The sequence below is a fragment of the Lycorma delicatula genome, chromosome 12 (genome assembly GCF_047948215.1).
Source record: "Lycorma delicatula isolate Av1 chromosome 12, ASM4794821v1, whole genome shotgun sequence".
NCBI lineage: Eukaryota > Metazoa > Arthropoda > Insecta > Hemiptera > Fulgoridae > Lycorma > Lycorma delicatula.
This window is the reverse complement of record NC_134466.1, coordinates 50,009,030-50,024,651: the sequence shown is the minus strand read 5'-3', so window position 1 is coordinate 50,024,651 and position 15,622 is coordinate 50,009,030. Positions and strand designations below refer to the sequence as shown.

The following is a 15,622-nucleotide window of genomic DNA, read 5'->3' as shown; positions in this document are numbered from 1 at the left end:
TACTTTCCTTATATATAATTATTCACATAGTGCTAACAAACTATGGAAATCATTAAATAATTTTTCAACAGTTAAACATAGAAAAATGAAATTTAGCAAATTTTTTACCTGAAAACAATCTATTATTCAGTCTGATACAACTAATTTATTTGAGATATACTCAACACCTCATCAACTGTGTACTTAACAGTGAAACAGACTGTTTAAAATAATTGGCTAAAATTATTTATCAAAACCTTCTTTTCTTTTAAAACTTTGAACTGATCTCCTATGAGGATTCTCTTGATGGATGAGGTGTCATGGTCTGATAATAAGAAAAATATCATTTCAAAGCATTAAGAGAGCATTTGCTAAATATCAGTTTTCTATGTTTAAATGTAAAAACATTATTTCAAAGTTCCCACACCTTATTAATATAATACACATTCTTATAACTGTGTAATTATTGTAAAATTTAAATTTTACTGAAATTATATATTTCTTTCTAGAAACAAACAAACTTACGTGTACTAACACAGAAGAAAACTAAAATAAAATAAATAGTTTTGTACATTATGTTCAGTATAAATTTTTACTAAATTAAAAGTCCATTTACAGTACTTAAAACTATGATGTCTGGATATGTGAACAAAAAATAAACATTTGATGTTTTTAGACAACCTAATCAGTTTAAAGACAGCACTATATAAAAATGATTAATAGTGTACAAATTTCTGTAATTTATGTGATTTATCTTATCATTTTTTTATATACTTGTATAATTTTTAGTTCTAACAAATAAATTGATAATTTCAAGTAGAAATTATCAAAGAACTACTTACTATATAATACATAAAATAAAAGTACATTAATAAAAAATTTTCTTACTGTTAATTTTTTATCATAGTTTCTAAGTCTCTGGCCTCAGGCACAGACCCTGAGTTACTTTCTCTTTCAGAGTTACTCCCAAAATTTAAATGAGAAGTATAATAATAATAATTTATTTTATTTATTTATATTTTTTATTTATATATTTTCATAAAATTGTACAATATATGGTCCCACTAAGACATAAGTCTTATCAGCAGATTCCTGTATTAACATAATTTGAATACAAGTTATTTACACAATACAATGCAGAAAAATACAGTAAAAAATCTACTTTATCCTTTGTAAAATTAAAATTTTATCAAATACTTAATTAAGGTGCAACATAAAGTAATACAAAAGTAAATAAAAATTAATTAAATGAGATTAATTTATAAAATTATATTAAACAGATTTCAGTAAAAGATTAATTACTGTAAGCTTAAATTAATTTTAAAAATGTTTAATTTTAAAAAGGCAACTTTTAATACATGATATATCTACAATAAATAAAACATTGAAATGTTTCATTTTTGTTTTATTTTACAACTGTATTATTTTAGGCTGTTCTTGCATATTACAGATTACATATTATAATATAAATAGATCATACATTTTATAATAAAAACAAAAATAACAATTATGATATATGGATATATATAAAAACACATATGTAGTACAAGAAATATTAAATATTAAAATAAATATTAAAAATATTAATTATAGTACACAATAGCACATAGTACAAAAAATATTTTATAATAAAAGTAGAAAAGCAATTAAGAAATTCCTGATAATAAATAATTAAACATTTCTTTTTCAAATATTTTCTTTTTATCATTTCTAAAATATGTGATGGCAATTTATTAAAAATCTTTGGAATTTGAGTTTTTAGTCTTCTTACATTAAAATAATTTGTTATCATATACATTCTCTTATGTTACAAATAATGTTGTGTTTTCTAGGTAAATTATTTTGAAAAATAATTTACAAAGTGAGAAATAATGGTAACCTAGAGGGGGTCATTGTATTACGATGCTTATAAAGATTTAAATTTGGGTTGTTTGATGAAAAGCCTGAAATCATTTTAAACGCTCTTTTTTGAAGTTTAGTTGTAATTTTTAAATGCGAGTCAGCTGCCAAACACCCCCCATACCTTCAGATTAGATTCCATTAGGGCTTTATACATTAGTAAAAGAGTTTTACGTGGGAGAACATTTTTTAGGTAATAAAATCTATTCACACAACTACTAATTTTACAAGAAATGTTTTTAAGTGACAATCCTATTTCGATTTATTGCCAGCTATCACACCCGTGTATTTGATCCCATTGGTTATTATCTATCTATTACAAGCACATATCTTATTATTACTGATACTGAGTCTGAAGGGAAAACTGCAATTGCACGTAACTAGTATGGGTCAGGAATCAGATTTCATATGAGCAGATTTGAAATGAATCGTTTTTTTTTTTTTTTCGTGTTTATAATGAGTTGGTTACTATGAGAACATATTAAAAATTTATTAAAACCATCCTGCAATATAGACTGCAATAATAATAATATTTATTTATTTTAATGAACACAGTAGAACACTTTTGTATGTTGTGTGTGAAACATATATAATTAAACACAAAATAGAAATTAAATTAAAGAAATAAATTATTGTTATTATATTATTATTACTTTATAATAATTATAATCTCTTAAGATAGCAATATTCTTGGTCTGTTTTTGTTTTCGGCTTCTCATTTTGGACATCTTCAATTTTAGGCAACGTACTGTGGTTTCACCAGTGAGATTACCTAAATCGTTTTACCTCAATCTAGCTAAAAGGACTAATTATTTTTTCAGTACATGCCCCGAAAGTGGCTCTATGAAATTCTGCTAACGTTTCACTTTATTGTGCACGTAATTTTGTTCGAATTACTTATACCATTGTAAGCCACCCGCCCACTGATCAGAGATTATTATTGTACCAGAATTATTATTTCACAGCATAGCTCTGTGAACAAATATTGCTCTTGAGGGTCTCTGTCGACATTGTTCTTTCTCCATATTCCAGACTACACAACCTTTGCTTATGTATTTCGGTGCTCACGTGCCACTACTGATTCGAAATTCTTACATTTATATTTAGTTTCTGTAAACTTTATTATTATAATTAAAATCCCCTAACCTTTCGCCTCTCAATTTCTTTCTCGAAAGGTCTGTGAAAGACAGAATGTAACCAACCCACCGGGTTGGTTTAATGGTGAACGCATCTTCCCAAATCAGGTGATTTGAAAATCGACAGTTCCAGCGTTCAAGTCCCAGTAAAGTCAGTTATTTTTACACGGATTTGAATACTAGATTGTGGATACCGGTGTTCTTTGGAGGTTGGGTTTCAATTAGCCACACATCTCAGGAACGGCCGAACTGAGACTGTACAAGACTACACTTCATTTATACTCATACATATCATCCTCATTCATCCTCTGAAGTATTATCTGAATGGTAGTTACCGGAGGCTAAACAGAAAAAAGAAAGGGTATAACCAACGAAGTTGGTCAACATCAAGGAACTAAAAGGAAGAATCAAAGGTGTAATTAATGGATAAATTCCAGATGTTCTTCGTAATGTGTGGCATGAAAATTAATATTGTCTAGACATTTTTTTACATGCCACAAAAGGTGCTCATGTGGAACTTGTTTGAAGTTAATAAAAGTTGTAAACAAAACTGTTTGAAATGCCCTGTTTAACAATAAAACAAGCATGTATATACATTGCTTTGTTATTTTTTTATTAAGATGTAAAATGCACCGAATTTATGATCACTTTGTACATTTAGATGCTATTTTCTTTATTTTATAATAGAATAATGATGGATCAACAATTTTCTGAAAAATTATTATATACATTATATAAAAATGATAAATGCTTAAATACAGAGTCTTCATAAAAGAATGATGGGGTTTTTTTAATTCAGATCAAGGCAGTTGAGAAATTTTGATAAGCATGAATTTTTGATAGACCTGAAACCCTCCAACCCAAACGTTTGTGTAACAGCAGTTCAAACTAGCACACCAGTTTTCGTGTGAAAACAGAAAAAGCAAAATGTACTATCTATTTTTTTTTTTTTTTTTTAACATCCTCGGCCTCCGCCGTTAGGCTATGCGCAGGAATGTCGGAGTGTCGTGGCAGTCGACTCCCCCCCCCTGTCTTGCCTTTTCTTTGGCGTCCCATCGGAGTCCTCTCAGTTTCATCAAGATGCAGCAGCCCTCCCTTCTGGACGACCACTACATCCCTCCACTGAGAGGCTACCCTTCCCGTCCCTACACTAGGTTGCCGGCTTCGCGCAAGGCGTAGCCGGTAAACCGCCGCGTCCACCCTCTCACACCTGAGGGTCCCAAATGCATCATCCGAGCACCCCAACTGACCTTCATTCTTGCATATGAAGGAGCCGAAGCGTCCTCTGCATCCAGGCTGCCTCCCTGGCCCTGCACGGCGACCACGATTCGCCCCCTGTATTTTTTTTTTCACCCATCAGCAGGACACAACACAAGTAATAAAACACACTCGCTCTCACTTACACCACCGCTTAGCCGCTATCAGGAAAACGCAGTTAAGCCTAGTAACACACCCATACAGAATACATAATTAATAAAAGTCTATTCTTCCCATCCGTTGACCAGTTGGCTTCAGTTGCAGCCCATCACATTGGCGTCTGAACTTATTCCACCTTCCGCAATCCGCGGGCACGTTCGCTGTGAGTGCCCTCGTAGCCGTTAGCAGGAACACAATCAATAAAATGAAATAATACCACAGTCATACAATACAAGGAAAATACATAATAAATGAAACTTACACTTCATGTTGTCTCTTCGGCGATGTCACCTCTAGCCGTGGCCCTCCTGCACACGGTCGAAGCGATCGTGCTTGTCATCTCGAGCCGGCCGTAGAGTACCAACCACAGTGACAATGGAGACAATGAATTCACAATACAATACGATACAACACAAAAATAAAATATATAATAGAAGAAACACACAGTATACTCGCTAGGGACATTGCTGCTTGCCCGCGCCTAGAAGTCTTCTCCCCACTCTCTTCCATGTACCTCCTTCGTCTTCAGGATGCTAGCCACCGTGCTCTGTAACGCATCCCATTCTCTCTTCCCTTTCAGCATGTGAGCTACAGTTGTTTCTGGAGTGAGGCCATCTGTGCCGTGCCTACGCCGGACCACAGCCCACCTTTCGCACTCGTAAAAGGTGTGCTCCGGCGTGTCATCCTGGCCGCAGTAGAAGCACCTCGGTGTCCGTCTTCTCTTGAACCGATGTAGGTAGACCCCGAATTCCCCGTGTCCAGACAGGAACTGCGTGAGGAAGTAATCTACCTCCCCGTGCCTCCGCCTGACCCACGGTCCCAAGTCCGGGATCAGTCTCCTGGTCCATGCCCCAGCCGTAGCCGTTCTCCACATCTCCTGCCGGTTGACCATCAGCTGCCTCCCGGCTTCCGCCTTCGGCGTTCCTTCGTATGTGGAGACCAGCTGCGTGGCCCACATCTCACCCCTGCAATGACTGCCACTGCGCATCCAGACTATCTGGCTGGCTGAATTTAAGTCCATAATTTTAGTTCAATGTGAAAATGGAAAAGAGCCCCATAAAATAATATATGATGTTGGTTCAAACAGTTCGAAGAAACTAAATCTGTTCTGAACAAAAAATCAACCGGCAGCCATGAGCATCAGATAAAACTGTTGAACAAATTAGACAATCTACAATCAGAAGAGCCCTAACAATTCCATCTCTCGTCGAAGCCTCGAATATTCCAAAAACAACAAATAACAAAATTTTGCACAAAAGATTGTAATTATATCCACTTAAAATCTAACTACTGCTGGAATTGAAACCTGATGATGTAGGAAAATGTTTCAACTATGCTGTTAAAATTTTCCACAAAATTAATGAAAACAAATCATTTTTAGACGATATAATTTTTACAGGTAAGCCACATTCCATACTAACAAATACAGTTTAACATACATACATACATGTTAACAAATACAGTTCACGAATATGGAGAACTGAAAACCCATATGTAATTTTTAGAAACGACACAACACAACTAAAGTTAATGTTTGGTGTGGTGTGATGAAAAATCGTGTAATCAGACTTTTTTTATTCGCTGAAAAGACTGTTAATGGAAATGTTTATCTCAATATGTTAAAACAATTACTGCTTTATTCAACCGGATGAATGCTAAAACATACAACGAATTCATTTCCAACAAGATGGCGCATCCCCGCACTTTAATGCATTTGTCAGCCATGCTTTGAATGGAAAATTTGGACACCGATGAATAGGCCGGCAAGGACCTGAAGCCTGGCCAATATGAACTCCAGACCTGTCACCTTGAGATTTTCTCTTGTGGGAGTATATAAAAAACATTGTTTATTCGAATAAATACACAACCTATGTCACTTAAATGAAAGGATTAGTGAAGCAGTTGTAATCGTAATATAAGATACGTTAATTCAGGTACAGACAGAGACCGAGTATTGACTGGAGATTTGCCGACCGACTAATGGTGCAAATATTGAAATTCATTACTTATGTAAAAAAAAGACTGTTTTAGATGACAAATTCGATAAATATACATCTATAAGTATAACAACTGTAACTATTTTTGTTTTCATTTAATCCATGTTCAAAAACCCCATCATTCTTTTACAAAGACTCTGTATATTTTATTCCTTTGTGAACAACAGTAAATCATTAGTTTCTTTATTTCTGGTTTACACACCTCTTATTTATTTTCAAGTTAAATTTTTGTTGTTATCAATAAATTTATATTATTCAGTACTTTTTAACATTATTTTTATCATTAACACTTAACAACTTCATATTTTGCCTTAAAATTATTATTATTATTGTACTTCAAAAGTTATTACAAAATTACATCTACCTTTTTTTTTATTCCACTCTAATTAAGATTACCTAATTTTAATTACCGTTTACTAGCTAGATAATTTTAAAAAAAATTATACTGGAAAACCCAAATTCCTTTAGACAGATAAAAAAAATTTATTTTCTTTCAAAGGTTATCAATCAGCAGCAATTAGGTAGTAAAATAAAAAAGCTACTAAAAATTGACATTTTTTTATGTCATTTTAACTCACCCATGACAAAGTAGTTATATTTAATGAGATTATTTGGCATATCGAAGTGTGGTGATTACACATATCTTCATTACGACATAAAAGCGATAACGACTCAATTGTAGTGTTATCATTTACAACATCCGTTGAATTAATAAACTTTTGATCACAGGTAATAAGTTAACAACTAACTGATGGTTCATTTCGACATTGAATATGTTTTATGCTAAAACAAATAAAAATACACAATAACAATAACGTAAACAAATCTTACGATTATATAACCTGCCCATTCATCATATATATGAGATGTTTTGCTTTTTATAAAATCATCTTCAGATAAAGAGTAATTCACAAATCGCATAATGTGCTGTGAGGAGAAGGGAACGGACAAAATGTCATGCCTTATCACACAGGAGGGGATCAGAAAATATCGCCATAAGACGCCTGTAAAAATTAAGTATGGGGACGACTGAAATTTAATATTTACTGGAATATGACAGGAGAAAAAAATGTCGCACATAGCGATAGGTGATGCCATCTTACAGTTTCATTACCCTACTACTAAAATTACAAAATTCATTGACCCATGCCACCTCATTTTCTATCAGACCTCACTGCCATGCAGTAGGGCATGGGTTGGCAACGCGGTGCTTCCAGGTGCCATGACGCCCTCAATGAAATTTTTTTACACATTCACTATATTACACACTTACTAAGCCCAATAACTGTATCATGGCACGCGTATATAAGACCAAATAATTCTGCAAGCTCAGTGTCAGAAAATAGGAATCAAGGTCATACACTGACACACTTGCTACTTAACATATGGAATATTCTCGCTTCTGATAAATTTGGTAGTATGTTACCATATTTTGAGTGTTATGTATTTTGAGCGTTATCATTATTGACTATATTCTATTATTTACGTATTATTAGTAATTATATCACGCAAAATAGTCGTGCTTTTCGCTACCAAATACGTATTGTTCTGTTTAACCCAACATGAATAATTGTAAATGAAAGAGAATTTGTTGTTTAAATGTTGACTTGGAAGAAAAATTTTGTTTTATTGACTTTAAAGGTAACTGCATCATCTGCTTATTGTGTAATAATAATGTGTCACCCCCAATAACTTTTGAATTTATTTTGCGCCCTTACTGACCCAAAGGTTGCCGACCTCTGTTGTAAAAGATACCGTTATGATAATTTCAACAGTATACAGTTTAATTTTCTTTTCACCAAAATTCATTATATTTTTTGGGTTGACAATTAATGTAATTAAATATTACCATTGCCATTTAAGATTTTTGAGTTGTGGTAGGTGTAGCAGAGAGGGTGGGTCACCTACCCTCTCCACTAATAAATGTGGTAACTTTTCAAATGATCACCTGGTATAATTATTTTTCTGCTTTTTTGGCTCCAACTCTTAATTTTTCTTATTAATGAAGGGAAAAGTCAAAAAGTACTTTGCCAGAATTTCTGAGATATTTGGGTAGTCTCACATGATTGTTGGTAAAGAGGCTATGAAAAAACAGAACGACATCGTTTGAGACTGAGCCTTGATATTATTTTAATTAAATGAGTTAACTAAAATTCTTACTATTTGCTAATATTGGAAGGACAGGTAGAAGGAAAAAATTGTGTAGGCAGGCCAAGTTTGGAATATGTAAAACAAGTTGTTAGGGATGTAGGATGTAGCGGGTATACTGAAATGAAACCACTAGCACTAGATAGGGAATCTTGAAGAGCTGCATCAAACCACTCAAATAACTGAAGACAAAAAAAAAAATTGTTATGATGGGGTTCAATTTCGTTGGGACATTTACCACTGATATGATTGAAAGATGGGATAAGAAGAAAAACACACTTACAAATTGACCGTTCAGAAGTTGTATGTTTGTACAGCCAAGAATTGGGAGTATTGATCTCTTTGATCAAGCTTTTACTAAATCTTTATAAAGTTAAAGAAGTGGACTTTGAAGCTTATATTTTACAAAGTTGATTTGGCCATTATCTGGATACAAATGAAATTTCCAAGAAGGATGTTGCTAGACTTGCTTTAATTTCATACAAGAGTTTCCAGTGGACTAAATTTTATAAATAAAAAAGTAAAGGAGAGGAAGAAAGATCAAGCTAGTACTTCTGCATCTCCAAGTGAACCAGTTCTTCAATGGCGCAGAGGAAATTAGCCTCTCCACAAGGCACAGAGGAAACTAGACCTCTTACAGAAATTCAGTTTTACTCAGTTGATCATATCCCATTATATGATAATGCAGAACTTCCTGGCAAATTTAAATACACTAAATTTAAAGTACGGTCAGGAATAAAATCTGAAATATGATGTGCACTTGTGCCTTGATCATTGTGATGTGCTGAACAGAGACAGGAACTGTTTCTTAGCATTCCACTTTTTATAATTATTAACAGAAAACATTTTGTAATCAATAACATTTTTAAAATATTCATTACTTTATTAATATTAGCAACTAATATTAGCAACTACTATATCGTCTGTTATAATATGACTGATAATTATTTAATTGCATTGTGCATGTGTTATTTTCATTTAGTAACTGTAATATAAGTCAAATAATCTAAAGCACTAAAGTAAACAAATACCTGCACATAATATGTCGTGAATATAAAGATAACTCTTTCTTGACTGTTTTTAACACTTAATTTTCTGCTAATTTTATCATTAACAATAGTAATATTATTAAAAATGTGTATTCTCTTTTTCAACAATTACATTACAAAGACTCAAGGGTTCATGACTTTAAATAGGAATATACCAGTTATCACATTAGCAAGTAGTGTTCTTCAGTACACACAGCATTTCTTCCGCTTGAGATGATTTGTACATATTTGTGTTCATAAATTTTTTTGAAAAACAACTGGAGAATACACTGCATATTAAACATCAAAATTCATGAAAAAATAGTAGAATTTAAAAATAAAGAAATAAATTTTTTCTCATATTGAAAATACTAAATTTTTTTTACATGAATGAGTTTTGTTCATTAAAATTTGTGACCGGTTCCTGAGAAAATTTGTAAATAATTTATTGCCAATTTCAACATTTGCTAATTTATTTAATAATATATTGTGAGGTATGGTATCAAATAATTTAGCAAAGTCTAGGAAAATAACTTAAGATTTTTTATTTTTGTTATATCAAAATTGGTTAAGCCATCCTCCATTCCTCTACCTGCTTAGACCCATACTTATTGGATCAATTAACTTATGTTTCAATAAATAGTTGACTAGTCTAGATTTTATTTTTCCATGATCTCTGCTAAATTACTGACTGATAGGCCTGTAGTTTTCTGTTTTTTCAGGTGTCAAATTAACTATTCAACCAATGGTGGGTCTAAAAGGCCTAAAATGTCCGTTTAAAAAGTAAGACAGTTTAAAGGCAGACCGTTTAAAAAGCAATATTTTATTAATAAGAAATGCCTAAGAATACAAAAACACTAACCTCAAGAAAAAATAAAAATGAGCAAGCGATCCGTTTCTGAGGATCATATTCTACATCTATCAGTTAACTTATCTAATTTCATAGTCAACGGTACACAAGGAACTATTTTCAGTAGTGACACACCTGATCTCCTTAAACTGGCTCCATCAACATACCCTTAATGAGTCTGTTGGAAAGTTATCAGTTTGGCCTAAAAATTACACACACTCTGAAGAAGCAGGATTTGATCTCGCAAATCTCAGATTATAAAACTAATTTTTGTAAGCAGATCTTCATTCATTTCGGAACACAATAATGCATTATATAGATTACATCTATAAAATATAAATCATAAGATAAAAAATAGATGCACTTAAAGTCTACAATAATTATGTAAATACAAATGCATAAAGTAATGTAAAAGTAAATATAAAAAAATACTTCAAAAATTAATTAAGAAGCGACCATTCAAAATAATTATTTTATGCACATATTTATGTACACATGAACAGGATGCAGAGAAATCGTGTTTCTTTTTTAATTAATCAACAGGGTATTATTGTTTTTAAATAAATTACACTATGTGTATATGTTTTTTAAATACATATGACTTCCCTTCGTACACTCCTCCAAGTAAAAAAATTAAAAATAAAGAGAACAGAAAAGATGTGAGATAACATCAAAGCCACCTTAACAAGTTCAAAAATTTGTTCAGAATGTAAAATACAGTATTGTTTCTGCAATGAAAACCTTTTATTCAGTTCCATAAAGACTACACACACAGGATAACCACACAAAATGAATTTCAGGTTAAGTATTTCAACTTATGCCTTCATTCTTTATTTTAAGTACTGTTTTTTTTTTTAACTTTTTGATGGATTACAAGATTTTTAATACAAATAATGTTTTAACGAGAGGAAAATGTTTAATGAGACTGAATGAGTTAATAAGCCTACAGATCTATCTTTTAAACTATATGCACTTTCTTACACTGTGCTAGGTAGAGATATTACACGCTTTAAAGATGATGAAATTTTATTTTATTTATATGTTCTCACACTTACAGTCAGCGGAAACCTTGGAGTATGAATACAGTAATGAGGTTCATATCTATCAACAGATGGGTGGTATTGTTCCGACTTTAATACAATCATCTTTTTAGAATAGATGGAAAATAAGAGAGCACACATTTTTGAACACTGCAAATAAAAATACAAAAAAAAACATCACAGATTAGTTCTAAAATACAGATTAACATATTAAATTTTTCAATATCATTCCATACAAAAAAAAACATGTATAAATACATTTTAACTATGATGAGTAAATTTTAACACAAATCAATGTAAATCAAGATCAGAATACATTTCAACAGTTATGAAATTTACAAACACATTAAACATGATGAAAACAAGATATTAAATAAGGAACATAATATTGATAAAATACTGTTTAACTACTTACTAAAAAGGTTAAGCTTTTTACAATATATGATGTCAACATAGTGCCGCCACTAACTGAGCTGAAGGAGGAACTGATAATTATTACAGGAGGTCTTTGGAAGAATAATTTCCTTAAAATTTGAAAGTGAATCGTCAATTGTTTTTAGTATCTTAAAAGCAACAAATCTTTATAAAGTATTTGATGATATAAATTTTTATTTATATTAATAATCTTTTAGGAAAATGGTGTTAAAATATAGGGATGGGGAATAGTTTACAATCAGAAAATGTTTCCCTTCATTCAGTTCCCTTTAGAATGAAATACAGAGTAATCTGGTAACATGCAATAAAATAAAATACTTAACTATAAAAAAAAAAGAAATCTGATTCTTTTTTTTAAGAAGAAAAAGAGTTATTTAAAGCTTGTAAAAGAATCAGGTAGCTGTGGTATGTGAAGAAAATGAGGAAAGAAACTCCAAAATAAAAAACAAGGATGCAGTTTGTAACTACTGCTTTTCAATTTTTTGTATGGAAGAAGTAATTAAGGATCTTCAAAAATAATCAAAAGAAAAATAATAAACAAGGGATGGTAATTTACTTTTTTAATGGCCGACTTCAAAAAAAACCACGTAAAAAGGTAAGAAAAAAATCATTTTTTCAGTTTTCCTTTTTTTTTCAGTTTAAAGAAATTTTTTTAATTTACACCAGATTAAAATCAGGTAACCATTAATTTGCAAAATTATATGCAAAATGTACACACAGGCAAAGGTTTAATTATTAACAGAAATCTAAACAAAAAACAGAACTTCAATAAAATATTGATACCCGAAATGATTAACAAGTATAGCACATTTAAATAGAAATAATAATATTAATAATGCGTAAATAAAACGTTTAGTCTCCACAAAAGAATCAGCAACCCATTTTCTAGTGTATTGGTACTTACTTAAAAGCAAATTATTTTTAATTACATATTTTTATAGAGTAATCTGTAATTAATTTTAGTTAAAATAACAAGAATAAGAATATATTTGGCTAAGCTAAAAATAATTATTTTTGCCGAAACAAAATTTGTAAATGGAAAACGTTTAGTTCATTAAATCTCCATAATTCCTGCCAATAAGTTAACCAATAATCACAATATTTGTGTACTATTTTTCTTATTACAAAATGTGATTATTTGAAAGAACTTACCTAGTTTACATGTAGATTTATTTTATAAACGGTTCTCTAGATTCATATAAAATACATCTAAATTTACTGAATACGCACAAATAATAAAGTAAAGAAAATTTGATACGGTTCTCAAACTTTACACATCGTAAATAAATAACATTATTTACTGTATGACAACGTTAATCGTTAATAACACTTTTATTAGATTAATAAATTATCAGAAAGAAAATGTTGGATAATATTACAATGTAAGATTCTTTTATTTTCTCTGCATTGCTGAATATGATGGAAACCGCTAATAATATTATAAACAAATATAATTTTTCATCAACATAACACACATTTTGACATACTCAGTTTTTTTGACGAATGCGAGCGAACCAGTGGAAGGAGGAGAGAGTCAAATGCACTCACAATAATAGTTATGCTATTTTCTCCATTCTCTGCACAATCTCCACTACGTACAAACTTACCACAGTAGTAATTTTTTTCCTTCATTTCAGCCCTTGTTCAGAAGCCATATTTTTTATTTATACTGTTAGGTTTTTTTTACTACTATTTCCTTATTAATCTACATTAATTAGTTTTAATTTTCGAGTCAATCATTTTTATATTAAAATACTTTTCAACGTAATACAGAGTGAGCAACGTAAACCCGAACGGCATAGCCGGGACCGAAATTACCCCCGTCCTTTGAGTTAGAGTGAGGCAAGCAAGAATGAAAAGAAAGATCTAACCGGCGGCCCCACCTGCCATGCCGGACATACAGCTGGTAGGTGGGAAGGACCGTTTGAGTTAAAGGACATCCCCCTGTGCTGAGGAGGATTATGAAGTTTGAACCCGAGGGTATGTTTTCCAGGATAAACACGTGTTTCCAGTTTAAATTTACAAGCTGAAAGAGTGGATTTACTGTAAAATACATAGTAAAACACGGCTTTGAGATACTAGCGCGAGCGAAATTCGCAAACGTCAAATCACAGTGAAAGGTGTTTTCATGCGATTTTTTAAATTTATAATTTTTCTTACGATCGGCTTAAATATTTTGTGTACAAGTGCAGCGCTTCGGGTTCTTAATACAAGGAATCGGGTTTGAATCCGTCTGAGGCTTACAGTTTTGACCTAATGGATATTCCCGCAGTAGACTCGCTTATACCCTACCCGCTACCTACTCGCTACCTACCCGTTATAAAATGGTCAAGGAGGATAAGGCTATTTTTCTTAATTATGATAAAGGCCGTCGGGCGTCGTTATGGATTATAATTTTTCATTAATATATATATTTTTTTAATTTTGAAGAATTATAATTTTTCAGCAGGAAAGGAGCGAAGCTGCAATAGAATTTAACGAAGTTTATAAAAGAAAAAAAAAGTAGAAAATTTTATCAATTTTTATTTTTGTAATTACAAAGGTTTAGCACATATATATAAAAGTACATTCGCGTGCGTGCTTTTATAATTTTTCTTTTTTACTAAACATTGTTTTATTTTAATTTAAAGCAGAAATTTAAAAAATCGAATATTATAATTACGTATATGAATAAAATAATCACGTTTACGTGCGTGGTTATAATTAATTGAATATTAGGTAAAATTAAATAATTGAAAGCCTTCTCGTCATTACTCGTTTATGTACCGTTAGCCATGTTCTTTAGCCAACAGATACAAGTGAATTTAAAAAATTGCTTTCATTTATTCATTAGTCTAGTCTTTTTTTAATAAAAAAAGTAAAAAAAATGAAAAAGAAATTAGAACAAACATTTTGGCTAAATTTTTGTCGAAAAAAAATTAATAATAAATCTGACCATGTAACATAAAAACCGACCGTTTTGATCTACAGAACATATCAATGTAAATTTCAAGAAAAGTGAGAAAATATTTGTAAAGTATTTCATATGAATAACAAAGGCAATTTATCTTTCTAAAATAGATAGCTAATTTATTAATTACCAAATGTAGACACAGGCAAACGGTTTTGTTGTTAAACAGAAATCTAAATTTTTAAAACAAAAAACAGAACTTCAATAGAATATTGAAACCCGAAACAATAAGTAAAGCACATTTAAATAGAAATAATACGTAAATAAAACGTTTAGTCTACAAAAGATTCAGCAAAACCCCTCTTATAGTTTATCGGTACTTACTTGAAAGCAAATATTTTAGTTACATATTTTTATAAAGTAATCTGTACTTAATTTTAATTAAAATAACAAGAATAAAAATATATTTGGCCAACCTAAAAATAATCATTTTTGCCAAAATAAAATGTTTAGTTCATTAAACTCCCAAATTCCTCCAATATGTTAACCAATATTATCACATTATTTAATTGTGTACTAATTTCTTATTACAAAATATTATAATTTGAAAGAACTTACCTCATTTACACGTAGAATTATTTACTATACGGTTGTCAGATTCACGTAAAATATATTTAAATATACTGAATACTCTAAATACAAATAATCAAATAAACAAAATTTGATAACGGTTTTAAAAACACAACTACAAATCGTGAAGAAATAAACTTTATTTACTGTATGACAACGTTAATCTTTAATAAC

At 30.9% G+C, this 15,622-nt stretch overlaps 1 protein-coding gene across 3 annotated transcripts in view; it reads right to left on the bottom strand.

Moving 5' to 3' along the window:
* The window catches only part of LOC142333214 (retinoid-inducible serine carboxypeptidase-like), a 40,421-nt gene extending 27,214 nt beyond the window's left edge, over positions 1–13,207 (bottom strand). For 2 of the 3 annotated variants that reach the window (XM_075380194.1, XM_075380196.1), the window contains exon 1: positions 505–686. In XM_075380194.1, coding sequence (XP_075236309.1) covers positions 505–553 — 49 coding nt within the window. In that variant the 5' untranslated portion in view covers positions 554–686. Of the gene's footprint in view, positions 1–504; positions 687–867; positions 1,072–7,005; positions 7,211–11,508; positions 11,644–13,080 lie in introns of those variants that run through there. The other variant, XM_075380195.1, reaches the window with a different exon arrangement.
* Positions 13,208–15,622: the final 2,415 nt, after the last annotated feature.